The 16,133-nt window shown below is 36.0% G+C and overlaps 1 protein-coding gene across 2 annotated transcripts in view; it reads left to right on the forward strand.

The window, feature by feature from the left end:
* The window catches only part of LOC110461537 (non-specific lipid-transfer protein-like), a 28,108-nt gene extending 15,852 nt beyond the window's left edge, over window positions 1–12,256 (forward strand). For both annotated transcript variants that reach the window (XM_021515042.1, XM_021515043.1), the window contains exons 12-17: window positions 2,209–2,316; window positions 7,857–8,010; window positions 9,167–9,260; window positions 9,645–9,771; window positions 9,942–10,018; window positions 10,455–12,256. In XM_021515042.1, coding sequence (XP_021370717.1) covers window positions 2,209–2,316; window positions 7,857–8,010; window positions 9,167–9,260; window positions 9,645–9,771; window positions 9,942–10,018; window positions 10,455–10,550 — 656 coding nt within the window. In that variant the 3' untranslated portion in view covers window positions 10,551–12,256. The remainder of the gene's footprint in view (window positions 1–2,208; window positions 2,317–7,856; window positions 8,011–9,166; window positions 9,261–9,644; window positions 9,772–9,941; window positions 10,019–10,454) is intronic.
* The last annotated feature ends 3,877 nt before the right edge of the window (window positions 12,257–16,133 follow it).

The following is a 16,133-nucleotide window of genomic DNA, read 5'->3' on the forward strand; positions in this document are numbered from 1 at the left end:
ATTTCAAAAATCTTCTTCTCCAGAAACAGAGGTACTACAGTCATTTTCTGTGCATGGATGGAAAGATCCCCATGCACTTTATTTAAATTGTAAATTTCAGGACCCCAGGACAATCTGTTCTCCCTTGGGGAGGGGGTAAAGTTTACCATAGTTTATATAGGGAAATAACACTTTTAGGTATATTTTGACTATTTTCTTTGTGAAATTATTCTTACCTGGTGAGAATTGTCCTTGAAGGAAGATGATTGCAAAGTGTAAAATTTGGATTCCTACCTCAACCCCAGGGGCCCCAAAAGGAAAATTAACCAATATTTCAAAAACCTTCTTCTCCAGACTAAGATGTAATACAGTCAATTTCTGTTTATAGATGGAAAGATCATCAGGGGCTTTATTAAAATTGTAAATTTCAGGACCCCCGGGCCATTCGTTCTCCCTTTGGAAGGGGGTAAAGTTTACTATTGTTTATAGAGGGAAATTATTACCCTTTTAGGTATATTTTGACTATTTTCTTTAGGAAATTATTCTTACTTGTTGAGAATCATCCTTAGAGGAAGATGGTTTCAAATTGTAAAATTTTGATTCCTACTTCAACCCAAGGGGCAAGGGCAGGGCCCAAAAGGGGAAATTAACCAATACTTTAAAAAATTCTATTCTCCAGACTCAGAAGTACAACATTCAATTTCTGTGCATGGATGGAAAGATCATCAGGGGCTTTATTTAAATTGTAAATATCACTATCCCTGGGCTATCCGTTTTCCCTTGGGGAGGGGTAAAGTTTACTTTAGTTTATATAGGGAAATAACACTTGGGTACATTTTGACAATTTTCTGTAGGAAATTATTCTTACATGGTGAGAATCATCCTTGGAGGACGATGGTTTTCAAATTGTAAAATTTGGATTCCTACCCCAACCCCAGGGGCCAGGGTGGGGCCCCAAAGGGAAAATCAGATGTATATTTCAGGACTTCCGGAGCTACCAGTATCTATAATATAACTCAGGTGACCACGAAGGCCCTTTGACCTCTTGTTTACTTTGACACTTTCTTAACTGCTGAAGAATAATTATGTGCTTACCTGGAGAAAGAGAAATGTGCAGATTAAATGAAATTTGTCATCAGGGAATGAAATCAATGTGTAAAAATGGCAGTGTATTTGCTCTCTAATAGAACATGGTGCACACAAGGTGATTTGTGTCATTTGTGTTGGCTTATTATGATATATGCATAGTTAACTGTAATTTCATATCACCTATTGGAATATATATGGTTTACACTTATTTAATTCACACCACATTATTAAGATACTTTTTGTATATATGGCTCACAAGAAGTCAATTTCACCTTGCTAGGAAACATACTTATTGAAAGGATATACAAATGTACAGTAATCACTTTGTCAGTGCGTCTGTGAATCTATCCTTAGTTAAAAGCTTGTGTACAAGATATCTCATGACACTCCTACCCCTTTTCACATTGAATTCATATTTAGTATGGTAATATAAAAGTTTTACACCTGATTATATTTCTGTGGTCATCGGTCAAGATTAAAGGGTCAAAGGTTCCGGGCAAAGGGTATATTTATGTGACCCTTTGCTAACTTAATGTTAATTAGGATATATAAGGTGAACACGAAATCCACATCACCTTTTTAGGGTACATGTGGTTTACACTAAATCAAGTCCACCTTATTAGTTATTAGGATATAAAATGGTTTACACTAACTCCACTTTGTCTTATAAGACTATTTATGGTTTGCACTGAATACTCTGAGAAGGGAGATATAATATGTTAAATCGTAAGTCATTACAATGTAACATGTGCACCCAGACTTTATCTTTACAATGATAGTAACAACATGAAACTGGAGATAGTCTGTGTCAAGATTAGATAAGACACTGACATACCTGTACACATCTCATAAGAGAGGATTTAGTGATGTCACTGCTATCAGACCAAGATTTGTATGGATTTGTTAACATGGCTTCAAAATATATTTTATTGTTAATTGAAATAAGGATAAACTTCATTGTAAAGATCTTTGGGAAAAAATGTGATAATGCTTAAAAACAGTCAGTGTGAATCAGTACAGTTGCAGGTCCATTAACATATTTCTGCATTAAGTTTGTGACACAATCTTAACTTGACCTGAGGTGTTGTTAAGCTGACATGGAAGGAGTGTGTATGGACTGTGCACCTTGGTTTGTTACAGGGAAGGCTGGCCAGATGGTTGATAATGGAGATAACACATACGGTGGAAAATATGTCATCAACCCTAGTGGAGGACTCATATCAAAGGGACACCCTCTAGGAGCTACAGGTCAGTCTAATGAGCAGATCATAGTTGTATCAGCAAAACCACCAGTAGGCAAAAGTATCAGCATCAGGAACACTCTTTGGAAATCAGTATTGTGGCATGAGTCCAGTAGAAAGAATGCTTAAACATTGTTTGAAGTGGAAAAATTAAATTATTTCGTGTTTTTAATGTTTTAACAATAATTTTTGTATAGAATTTAAACTATACATCAGCTTATCTTAATGGTGGCCATAAAATGTTTTAATTATTTAAAAAAAAAATACAATTTATAGAAAGGTGTATTAGTTTTGTACATTGAATAATAGATTTAACATTTGTTTCTTATCTTTATATTTGTATCCCTTGGTTTAATCTCCATTTAATATATTCAAAGAAGGAATATTTTAAAGTTTTTTATGTTACATTGGGGAAACACTTGCATGAAAAACAAATATATCACAGTTCCTATTATTGTAAGAGAAAATGTTCTAATAAAATGTACAGTGTTTTCATTTCCTCTAAAACTGTATAAATAACTGCTGTCAGTAAATTTGATCAGAGATTAAAACAGCATTTTTATTTGGGCCCTTCTTAAAAACAGCAAATCTGGATTTTCATTCTGCTTGCCGGTCTGTACTTTACACAATCCAAGATGGCGACCATCACTAACTGAATACACGCTATTTCATGGTTATCAAATTTGCACTGTTCGCACTGTTCTTCCAGTCGTTGTAAGTCTTCAACTTGTGAGACTGTCCTATATCTTGTTGTCATCGATACTTTATGGTTTGCGCATATTTGTAGGTGACAAGTTTTAAAAGTTAAAAGTTCTTTCACACTAATGATTTTAGTGTGTTGAAGTATTTTTTATTTTTTTTTAAATCAATGTACAATTAAAATTCCTGATATATATGCAGACGTGTTGAGGTAGCGAAACAATTTCACTAACCCGCTGCCAGCAACATTAACTGCAGATAAGCACGTGACCTTAATGTTCATTTTTCCAAGGTTAAAACTGTTGAAGATAGCAAATAATGTTACTACCCTTCCAACATCCCGTTTCTATCCACTATGTACACTAGGGTAAGCGACACCTTCTGGAATTCAAGAAGTCTCCAAGCTTTATTTGAATGCGGTTCGATCATACTCGTCTCTTACTTCTCTATGGGTAGTTAAGCTGGTTCTCTAACCCACAACTCCAATTATTGATTTGTGGAATATTCATAACTTCATTATGCCGGTTATCATTAGTTCCATTAATACCCCCAATAACTACTATTGTTGCATTTGTTAAAATTAGCTAAATCACTAAATTATAATGTATGCTTACCTGTGAGTTATTTATCTTTCTGGAGCTAATAACAATCAGGTGTGAATTTAATAGGCAGGTTTCTCCAGTGGTCATTCAGTCTGGATTTAAAAATGTTCAGACTTCCTGCAGTCACTACCAAGCTTGTCAGGTTGTTCCAATCGTTCACAATTCTGTTGGAGAAGCATTTTTTTCTACAGTTTATCCTACTCCTTACTTTCTTCAGCTTCCACTGGTGTCCTCTAGTTCTGGTGTTATCCTCTAGTTCGAAGAACTTGGATTTCTCTACTTTAATAAATTTAATATGACTCAGACATGGCTTGGAGAGAGCGCAGCTCGCACATTTTTTTCAATAGTATAGTATACTTTTTGAATCATAACATTACCCATTTTAATACATACAAAATGTACCTGTAGTTTTTTTTTTATAATATACTTGAATCTGTTGCTGGGTAAAATCATTCATTTTGAAAACAGGCATTGCCTGAAACGAGAGAAGCGTCTAAATGCTGTTTTTTTCCAATCTTATTTTCTAAATAACATTGTTTAAAATATTATCTATTTATTCGTTTTATAGCGATAAATGTAAAATTAATAATAAGTAAAGAAAAACATTCGAATGATTTACGCAGTTCAAGAGAAAACAAATGCATTTGGTACTGTTGCATTTAATTGCCCCGTCTATGGCCTCAGCGTAATGTTGCAGAAAGGGTGAGGCCCAGTAGAGGGACTTCATATTTGAAGATGTATTGTTTATCAAATATAACTGTTATTATCTGTTATTATAAAGTTAAGTATATTGGTGATTAAAGTTCGATTTTATTTTCCGACATGATATACTTTGCCTGATCCCTCTAAATCGTGTAAAAAGAGAATCACAATAGCCCAAACATATCCGGATTTTCGTCTGGTTTGGTAGTTACAATTTACTTCCGGTTTGGGAGGAGAGAAGAAAAGACTGAAAATTTGAAAGAAGCTGCAGTTTCTATAATTTTAAATTTCATAAATTTACATAACCACAGATTTTTTTTATCAAATAAAGAGATATTTTTGAGAATGTGTAGCAAAGCTAAACAGCATCGTAAAAATAGGACCGCGGTAACTCTATACTAGCTACTTCCGTGACGAAGGATTTTGGAAGCCGAGGCTATATTCGCGTATCCCGGTTGAAACGGTACGTGTGGCGCAGAAATTTTCCACGATAAACGAACACACTTGGACCGTTCTATAAGCAGAGCTAAAAATCCACAGTTTCGGAGAATAAAATACAATGAATCAAAAATATTATGCCCTTCTTTCATGCCACCACTGAATTACATAACGTATCTAAAAACTACATGTGGCTTGACATTGTTTTAGAAAGAAATAACGCAAATTGGCAATAGGCAGCATTTAAGTTTCTGTCGGGTACGTCTGGACCCCTCAATCTACACGTACCAAATTTTCCTGAGGTCAGCCTCGGTCCAAATCTATACCTGTCGTTTTCTGTACAGGTTTAAGGTAGCACTTATACAGTAGAAATGGCCCGACTCTGATAAACAAGGCACATGTCGAGGAAATGTAAACACAGCGGATTTACCCTACACAATACATGTATACATGTATAAATATATGTAAACTGTATTACATTTACAAAACATTTAAAGTACTGAGAAGTGTATAAACCTCTTTTTTCTATGTATGTCACTTGTGTGAAAACCATGGCACATCAAAAATTACCAAAAAATGCCTTTAAACAACTTCTTCCGAAGAACGGACAGGCCTAGAGTCATGATATTTAGTTGAAAGCTTTGTTGGTAGGAGCCCTACAAAGTTTGAGAACGAAAATGACTTTGACCTACTTTCAAGGTCACAGGGGTCAAATATGTCAAAAACTTCAAACGACTTCTTCTGAAGAACAAAAAGGTATAGAATCTTCATATTTGGCTGATGGCTTCCTGGAATGGAGCTTAACAAAGTTTGAGAATGAAAATGACCTTGACCTACTTTCAAGGTCACAGGGGTTAAATATGTCAAACACTTCAAACGACTTCTTCTGAAGAACTGAAAGGCATAGAATCTTTATATTTGGCTGGTAGCTTCCTGGGATAGTGCCCAACAAAGTTTGAGAATGAAAATTACCTTGACCTACTTTCAAGGTCACAGGGGTCAAATATGTCAAAAACTTCAAACAACTTCTGAAGAACTGAAAGGTATAGAATCTTCATATTTGGCTGATGGCTTCCAGGGATGGAGCTCAACAAAGTTTGAGAATGAAAATTACCTTAACCTTCTTTCAAGGTCACAGGGGTCAAATATGTCAAACACTTCAAACGACTTCTTCTGAAGAACTGAAAGGTATAGAATCTTTATATTTCGCTGGTGGCTTCCTGGGATAGAGCCCAACAAAGTTTGAGAATGAAAATTAGTTTGATCTACTTTCAAGGTCACAGGGGTCAAATATGTCAAATGCTATCAACGACTTCTCCTGAAGAACTGAAAGGTATAGAATCTTCATATTTGGCTGGTGGCTTCCTTGGATAGAGCTCAACAAAGTTTGAGAATGAAAATTAGTTTGACCTACTTTCAAGGTCACAGGGGTCAAATATGTCAAATGCTTCAAACGACTTCTTCTGAAGAACTGAAAGGTATAGAATCTTTATATAATTGATTGATGGCTTCCTGGGATAGAGCCCGACAAAGTTTGAGGATGAAAATGACATTAACCTTCTTTCAAGGTCACAGCAATCAAATATGTCAAATAGTTCAAACTACTTCTTCTGAAGAATTAAAAGGCATACAATTATAATATATAATATAGTAGCTTTAAGGAATAGAGCTAACCAATTGGAAAAGGAAAATGACATTGACCTACTTACAAGGTCACAGGGAAAAATATGTCAAGTAACTTCTGAAGAAGAATCAAAAAGTATAGAATCTTATAATAATATTTTGCTGGTATTTTTAACAGATGGAGCCAACAAAGTTTGCGAGGGAAATGTTTTTAGTGCAATATAATATTTAATGAGAATATTTTGCTATGACTGCTTAAATATTCAGGTGAGCGATACAGGCCCTCTTGGGCCTCTTGTTTTCCTAAGCTCTGTCCGAAATTAAAGATTACCTACCTGGTTGCAGAATTATCTGGGTCCCAGTAAAGTTGTAAAATTTGTTTTTTTGCAATTTTGCGTGGTGTGTTGTTGTCAAAATTTTACCTCCTGTAAAGATAGCGCACCCTTTCGGATTATGGCCAAAATTTTATTCTCGAACCAAACAAATCTTCTTTCTTTTTTACAAATGTGAAGCTCACATAGCCCACTTCATCATGCTTATACCAATTTTAGCACAGTTTTATTTTTATATTTTTTTTACATATCATTATACAGGGGTAAGCCATTTAACAAAAATATCACCCATGGCCACAACCCTCTACTGTATACTGCTACCCAACCGGATACGCGAATGAAGCCATAGTATTTCGACGTTACCATGACAATTGTTCGTACATGTTACCGGAAAAGAGCTTCGTTTCTTGCGCCTTCGGTGCAAGAAAAGCTGCGCTCTTATAATAGCTGTATCAAGTGTTTATTTTGTTTATCTTACCGTTGTTACTTCAATTAACCACCTATTGACCATGTTAAAAGGATCTGGTGGTAATTGCTTCAGGCTCCAGTAAGCACGCTGGCTGGACACCTGTGGGCACGTCGCCCGGTCCCCCTTCCCACTAATTACAGGCCCCCTGTGGCCATAATACGCCTATCGTGCAACTGACCAGTGGGGGTCATTGTTGACTTGTGTCAGCCTTGGGATTTAATCAGTGTAAAAAGACCCAAGTCAGTACAAATAACAAGGTGATACGGGTCAATTAAGCTGATACCAGGATACGGCAGGGAGGATTTCTACTTCTACTTCTAACACTAAGTGACCACCGTCTTTAGGTTGACTATCCTGTCACTGTTTGGTGTCCGCTTACATACATAACAAGTCCAAAATAGTTTTTAACAGAAATGAAAAAATAAAATGTGTGCTGTATATAACATTTATACTGGGTGCAAAAAAAACATGGGACTTGAAATTTAATGAGCATGCAGTAGTCTCTTGAACAAGTCGAGACTTTCTGCAGCGGTCACTGGAGCAGGTAAGGTCAAACTAAAGATGATACAGAGCTGTATCAGCTAAATGACCTGGGAAGAACCCTGCATTAAATATATATATTACTCTATTTTCATGATAAAAAAATCTTGATAATGAATTAAAATTAACTCTTGTTTGCCAGGTCTGGCCCAGTGTTCTGAGTTGTGTTGGCAGCTGAGAGGTATGGCAAACAAACGACAGGTCAATGGAGCAAAGGTTGCTCTCCAGCACAACCTAGGCCTGGGAGGAGCTGCAGTGGTGGCTCTCTACAGACATGGATTCCCAGAGACAGTGGGGTAAGTACAACTTAGGTCTGGGAGGGAGAGCACTAGTAGCTCTCTACAGACATAGATTCCCAGAGACAATGGGGTAAGTACAACTTAGGTCTGGGAGGTAGAGCACTATTAGCCCTCTACAGACATGATTCCCAGAGACAGTGGGGTACCTGGTAAGTACAACTAAGGTCTGGGAGGGAGAGCACTAGTAGCTCTATACAGACATGGATTTCCAGAGACAATGGGGTAAGTACAACTTAGGTCTGGGAGGGAGAGCACTGACTAGTAGCTCTCTACAGACATGGATTCCCAGAGACAGTGGTGTAAGTACAACTTAGGTCTGGGAGGGAGAGCACTGACTAGTAGCTCTCTACAGACATGGATTCCCAGAGACAATGGGGTAAGTACAACTTAGGTCTGGGAGGGAGAGCACTGACTAGTAGCTCTCTACAGACATGGATTCCCAGAGACAGTGGTGTAAGTACAACTTAGGTCTGGGAGGGAGAGCACTGACTAGTAGCTCTCTACAGACATGATTCCCAGAGACAATGGGGTAAGTACACCTTAGGTCTGGGAGGTAGAGCACTATTAGCTCTCTACAGACATGATTCCCAGAGACAGTGGGGTACCTGGTAAGTACAACTAAGGTCTGGGAGGGAGAGAACTAGTAGCTCTCTACAGACATGATTCCCAGAGACAGTGGGATAAGTACAACTTAGGTCTGGGAGGGAGAGCACTGACTAGTAGCTCTCTACAGACATGGATTCCCAGAGACAATGGGGTAAGTACAACTTAGGTCTGGGAGGGAGAGCACTAGTAGCTCTCTACAGACATGATTCCCAGAGACAATGGGGTAAGTACAACTTAGGTCTGGGAGGTAGAGCACTATTAGCTCTCTACAGACATGATTCCCAGAGACAGTGGGATAAGTACAACTTAGGTCTGGGAGAAAAAGGACTAGCTGCTTGACCCCCAATAAAACCATGAAAATACACCATTCTAAAATTAATTCTTTGGCATGATCGATCAATTTGTGGCAGTGTAGATGAATTCGGTTGTGGCTTTCATGAAGCAGCCAATACCTAAATCACGAAAAAGTTGTCCAAAATATGAATTTTTGAGCTGTCAAACCCTTAGTAGAGTTGTTGAGTTTTATACAGTCTTTGTTGTGTTTCAGTAAATCTGTGCAGTTTGCTCCAGCTAGTGCCTCGTCAGAAGGGGACTTCAAATCAGCAGTCATCTTTAAAGAGATCAAGGAAAACATGGATAAGGTAGTTGATATTTAAGTTAATGTGACTGTTGAATTCTAAAAACAATTTTGATCTCTTCAAATTTTACAGAGTTTATAGTCACTCAAGAACCTTTCTAATTTGCAAAGACTTTAGAATTTGTAAATGACATTCAAAGTTCAGTAAATTTGATTGTAAAATTCAGTCATATTTGTTTCCAGTAAAGGTGCATCTGTTATGAGACAAATTACTTGAACAATTACATATAGCAAATAGGTCAATTGAATTCTTAAGACAATGGATAGCAGGATAACTGAATTAGTGTAAGCAGAGTTTTAACTGTATTGTTGCTGATATCTCGGTCAAGTTGTGTATGTCTTAAGTATACATAATAGAAAATATGTAACAAATCATTCTTGTTTTCAGGACGGTCCCATGTTTGTGAAGAAGATGAAAGGAATTTTCTGTTTTAAAGTCAAGGGAAAGAATGGAGAAGGAGTGTGGGTTGTTGATGCCAAGAACGGGAGTGGATCCGTCAAATTTGGAGTGGAACGTAAGTTTACTGCTTTGTTCCTCGATTGTCCTACTTATCTACAGAAGTATCTACTGTGGTATTCCTTTACACTTTTCGTTAGTATTATTCAACATTTGACTATTCATGATTATTTGTTTGTATTTTAAAGATGTGTATGCACCTTTGATTGTGGTCTTTGTATTTTTCAGCCAAGGGTGATGTGACGATCATTATGAATGATGAGGATATGTTCAACTTAATGCTGGGAAAGCTAAACCCACAGCAGGTAGATATTGAAAATAACTTGTAAAGCATCAGGCCCAAAATCACAAACATTGAACTGCCATTATCTTTGTAGACTAAATTTTCTATCTTGATGGAAAAGAATAGTTATTGATTTCAAATCTTGTTTTTATGTTTAACTTGTAATCTATTACTAGCACATTGTTTAAGTAAAAATACAATCAGGCTGTTTCAAGCACTGGTAGCTAAGTAGAATTTTAACTAAAAAAATATATTGCCAATAATTTCAAAATTAATGAAATTATAGTGAAATGTGCCTGTGTTAGAATTAGGTTGATCACGTTTAGACAAACAAAGCCTTTGTAATATATTGTACCAATATGTATGACTGTAAATGCCCTATCAAAATTGTTAAGAGTGATGAGATATTCATAAATCTTGATAGATTTTGATACTGTATCTGTATTGGTTTTTTTCAGGCATTCTTCCAAGGAAAACTCAAGATCCAAGGAAATATGGGACTAGCCATGAAGATGAAGGAATTCGAGTCCAGAGCAGGGAAATCTAAATTGTAGATCTGAATAAAGGACTGAGAAAAGAATTCATCCAGACTCAAGAACTGTATATGCAAAATACAAACAGTGCTACGGAATGAGTGGTATATAGAGAACTACACTAGGTGTATGTGGAGTAATACTGTGATATTTTATTGTAACATTAAAGGGAAAATGATTTAACTGTGAAATGATTTATATATATAAAAAATATATGTGAAAAACAGAACAAAAAGATTGATTCAGTGAACATTTGGATACATACCTGATTAAAACAGAAAGCAGGATTAAGTTTTAAATGGAAGGGGAGAAGTGACCGTCATTCACATGTCTCAAGTGTCAGGTGGGTGCTGTAGTTGTTGCACAATGGAACATCACCAGTTGACTCACCAAGGTTGCTGATACAACATACATTTTGAGTAATCAGAGAATTAAGAGGGATAAAGAATGGGTATATTTATTTTCACACAGTACTCTTTGTCTAAACTTGACTCTGGTCAAATCAGGATTATTGTCTGGATCAGCCTTATAATTGGGTTATGACAATGTATAACAAGTACTCTCTACAATCAGGAACTCCTGCCAAATTATGTGGTCACTTGTTAGACTGTGTACTGTACAAAATCTTTGTTTATTGCACTTTATAATTCGTTTACATGGTGAAGAGCGAGTGATGGTCTAACCACAGACTCAAGTTTTACCTGTGCTATTGTGGTATTCAACACATGTTAACACTACAATATCATAGGGATGACCTCAGAATTAAAACTATCCTGCAATGTATTCAGAAATTATACTCCTGATTTTATTAGTAGTACATGTACATGTATAAATCATTCTTAACCTGACCTGATGGTAAACCATTCCATATCTGCAATTTTTGTATTAATCTTTTGTAACTTCAATCAGGATTTAAAATTAACTTATAATTCATGGAATTGTGTGGTCAGTTTCCACAAAATAACTATATGTAAAGCTTTTGTCATTGTCTTCTTATTTGTGATTAAGTATTTATTTGTCTTGAAACATTGCATGCTAATTGACTTGAGGATGAATAGATGTTTTACTTCCTGGAATGTATGACAGAGAATTCTTAACCCAAGGGGTAAGATTTTTGAAGGTTTAATCATTGTGTGGTAAATGACATGAGGTAAATGATTAATTGATTTATTATTACCTTGAGTGTACGACAGAGAAATCTTGACCTAAGGGGTAAGATTCTTGAAGGTCCAAAACTCTTTACAGAGGCTTAATCTGAAGGTTGCAATTTCTTTGTTACATCCGCAAGGTATATGTTCAAAGTGATTAATTTTCTCCAACCCCTAAAAATAATGTTTTGGCAAATAAGAATATGCTTTCTACCACAACTGCCCAGCTGTAGTTTGATGTCTTTTGTTTATTCAAGAGTGATAATATTCAATTCATTAATTGTGATAAGTGTCACAAGTGTGTGTAGCTTGTCGACATGTTCAGGGATTACAGAAAAATCTCGTCTAAATGGAGAAAAATCCACAAAAGTTGGAGAAAAATGTATGAAAGTGTGAAGAGATTAGCTTCTCTGATGTAAACATGAACAGTTTGTTGATTTTGGTTAAATGAATTCATTTAAATGGAGTGTTTTTTTGACAAATCTGAGGGTAATTGAATTTGAACATATGTTGCTTTATTTATTTTCTTTTTGATCATGTGAGAAAAGGTAATTAAAATAATAAATGAAAAAAATCATGTATAGCAAGTTTGTTGTTTATGCACAAGCATTAGGACTATTTGACATTTGAACCTTTCCAGAGACCTTGATGCTAGGGTTAATGAACCAGAGGATGGTGAAATTGTGTACAGAATTGTCAGCCTTCAGAAGTTATGGCCTGGGCAAGCATTGCTTGGACTTTTTACCTTATTGAACCTTTACAAAAGAATGCCATGCTGCATCCATTGACAGTCTAATCATGGTGGTGCATTCATCTTTGAAGTTTTGCACAAAACAGCTTTTGAAATGTTATAATGTTGACCTTTCATAGACTTATTGCAGTCAGTAACCTGAACTTTGACATTTTATCTCTTGCTTTGACCTTGAATGTTTGTGTATTGTTTCTGGGAGTGTTTAAAAAACAACATTTTCAGGTCATCACACATCCATGTTTGAAGTTTCATATAAAGAAATTAATTGAAGAAGCCATTGTCTAGTCAAAAAAATAAAATAAAAAAAATGGATGGGTGAACAATGTGCATTGCTCTAGTTAACTGGTTAGAGAATAATTTACTTCATTGACTTCTTTTGATATGATTGATAAAGTTTATTGCTACCGAAACATCATTGCCCGGGCAGCATTAAATTGCAAGTCATGGCTGCATCTGTAAAGTTTGTTAGTTACCAAAGCATCTTTATTGTGAGATACCATCTTACAGAGTTTGCTTGCTACCCTGTGACAAATACACCTCTTGTTAATTTTACCTTAGCTTCAAAAATAGCAATCATATTTATCCTGACAATTGGTAGTATGTCTGATTTACTAGCTGTTGTTGAGCTCAGTACAGTTGAATAATAGTGTAATTACTATGTCACTGATCCAAATAAGAGTATGAGGATGCAAGATATGTCCTTCAGCAGTCATAATAATGTAGGTATATATACATGTAACAATAAGTGCTGTGTGTAATAAATGTGTGATCAGTCCCCCAAACAATGCCCCACAAACTGAATGACATTGAGCTTTGACCTTTACCTTTCTTGTGTGCAACACAAATTAAAACACTAGAGCCTCAATAGCTACCAAGATGCAATAGTTTGACCTATGACAGTGAGCTTATACAGGTGTAATAGACGAGCCCTATTGTGAAGTTAAAACACATTATGTACCTTTGAACTTGATGCTGTGCAATAGGCAGACCAAATATGACACACAGACCATCGCGATACAGCAGTAACCAGTCTGACATTTGACCTTGATGTGCGAGTTTGTGCCCAAGTAATATGCAGCGCAAGTGTGACACATATTGGGTTGTAATAATTGAAGGACAGATGATTAAAGCCGTACCAAAGCATAATTTGGCAAATGCAGACGTATGAAAAGTGGGTGACCTAAATATAACACAAAACACTCGCCCTCCACTAGGTGTCCCCTCACACCAAGTGTGACACTGCATAGTACTTAAGTTCACATGACATAAAGAAATTTCTATGAAAAGGGAAACAATTCTCTAAGGGCATGATCTCTGCTCCAGTCATTATAGAAGCCATCTCCATGCACTGACCAACCAGGTTTTTTAAAATAAGCTTATTAGATATGAGTGAATTGTGTTCATTTCAAACATGAGGTCTATCTTATATTATATATCTGATTCATTGCAATCAAATCATCATGGACAGTCATGTTTAGCAGATAGACACTTGTCATACTAAAATATGTGTATTACATGTCAATAGTGGGTATAAAACAAGAGGCCCAATGGGCCTGCATCGCTCTCCTGGTATAAATCTCACACTTGTAACCTTAAAAGTGATCTAAAACAAAGCTACAGGCAAAATATCAGTATTTATGATTAAAATTCATTCAAAAGAGCCTGTTAATTTTTATTAAAACATTTCACCCCTGTGATTGAAAGTCGAACAAAGTCATTATGTTGAACAAATTTTATAGCCTTTCATCTCAGGATGCAACTTGCAAAGTATCAACATCCTGGGACCCATGGTTATTCAGAAGAGGTCGTTTAAAGATTTTAAACAAATTTGACCCCTGTGACCTTGAATGTAAGTGAAGGTCATTCATTTGAACAAACTTGATAGATCTTTACCCCAGCATGCTACTGGCCAAAATTCATCACCCTGGGCATTTTGGTTATTCAGAAGAAGTTGTTTAATGTTTTTAACATATTTGACCCCTGTGACCTTGAATGTAAGTGAAGGTCATTCATTTGAACAAACTTGATAGCCCTATACCCCAGCATGCTACTGGCCAAAACTCATCACCCTGGGCATTTTGGTTATTCAGAAGAAGTTGTTTAAAGTTTTTAACATATTTTACACATGTGACCTTGAATATGGGTGAAGGTCATCTATTTGAACAAACTTTGTCGCCCTTTATCTCAGCATGCTCCTGGCCACATACCATTACCCTGGGCATTTAAGTTATTGATAAGAAGTTGTTTAAAGGTTTTAACATATTTTACACAGGTGACCTTGAATATGGTTGAAGGTCATCTATTTGAACAAACTTTGTAGCCCTTTATCTCAGCCTGCTACTGGCCACATATCATTTCCCTGGGCATTTTGGTTATTGATAAGAAGTTGTTTAAAGGTTTTAACATATTTTACACAGGTGACCTTGAATATGGTTGAAGGTCATCTATTTGAACAAACTTTTTAGCCCTTCATCTTAGCATGCTACTGGCCACATATCATTACCCAGGGCATTTTGGTTATCGAGAAGAAGGTGTTTAAAGTTTTTAAAATATATGACCCCTGTGACCTTGACAATGGGTGAAGGTCATCTATTTGATCAAACTTTGTCGCCCATTATCTCAGCATGCTACTGGCAAAACTTCATCACCCTGGGCATTTTCGTTATTCAGAAGAAGGTGTTTAAAGTTTTTAAAATATATGACCCCTGTGACCTTGACAATGGGTGAAGGTCATTCATTGGAACAAACTTGATAGCCCTTTACCCCAGCGTGCTACTGGCCAAAATTCATCACCCTGGGCATTTTCGTTATTCAGAAGAAGTTGTTAAAAAGGTTTTTTAAGACAATTGACCCCTGTGACCTTGAAAATGGGAGAAGGTCATCTATTTGAACAAACTTTTTAGCCCTTCATCTTAGCATGCTACTGGCCAAATATCATCACCCTCGGCCGTTCGGTTATTAAGAAGAAGTCGTTTAAAGTAAAATATTTGACACCGGACGACGGACGCCGCACCACGGCATAAGGTCACTTGGCACTTCGTGCCAGGTGAGCTAAAAATGCATCACTCGCACAAATTGTCTTTTGTAAGTCTGGATACTTTGGCTGTATATACTTATGTCTGCAGGTTTGGTTTTGGACGATTTAAGTTAAAGGTAAGATAGAATAAAATACAATAATGGAAATCAAAAGACAAGGAAAGAGCAATTTTTGTTTTAATCATTGTGTACCACAAAATTAAGAAAATACCCACAAATGTTTCAGGGTTATACAATATTGAAGGTAAAACAAAAACAACTGGAGAGTTTATTTAAAATATCAAAAGTTTATTATATAGCATCTCATGCTCTCCCTATTTCCTGGTTATCACATTTTCTCCTGTGTTATATACACTACAGTAACAGACATTTACAATTGATAACATGATGATCATATAAATGTACAAGTTTAATGATAATGACACCTAATGATTAGGTAATGGTCATAAAATTATACAGCACATTTATATTCTTAGATGTAGATTTATTAAAGAAATTGTTTCCCCACAAAAATAATAATTTCTTGTATTTGTATGTAATTGTTATAAAAAACTTTAATAGTGAGAATAATGTCGAAAGAAAGCTTTTGCTGCAGATTTCAGAGATAAACCAGGACACAACTGCCATTTAACAAGCCTGCTTCAGTTTTACGATAAATTCAATGAATAG

Source organism: Mizuhopecten yessoensis, unplaced genomic scaffold, assembly GCF_002113885.1.
Source record: "Mizuhopecten yessoensis strain PY_sf001 unplaced genomic scaffold, ASM211388v2 scaffold10635, whole genome shotgun sequence".
NCBI classification, from domain to species: Eukaryota; Metazoa; Mollusca; class Bivalvia; order Pectinida; family Pectinidae; genus Mizuhopecten; species Mizuhopecten yessoensis.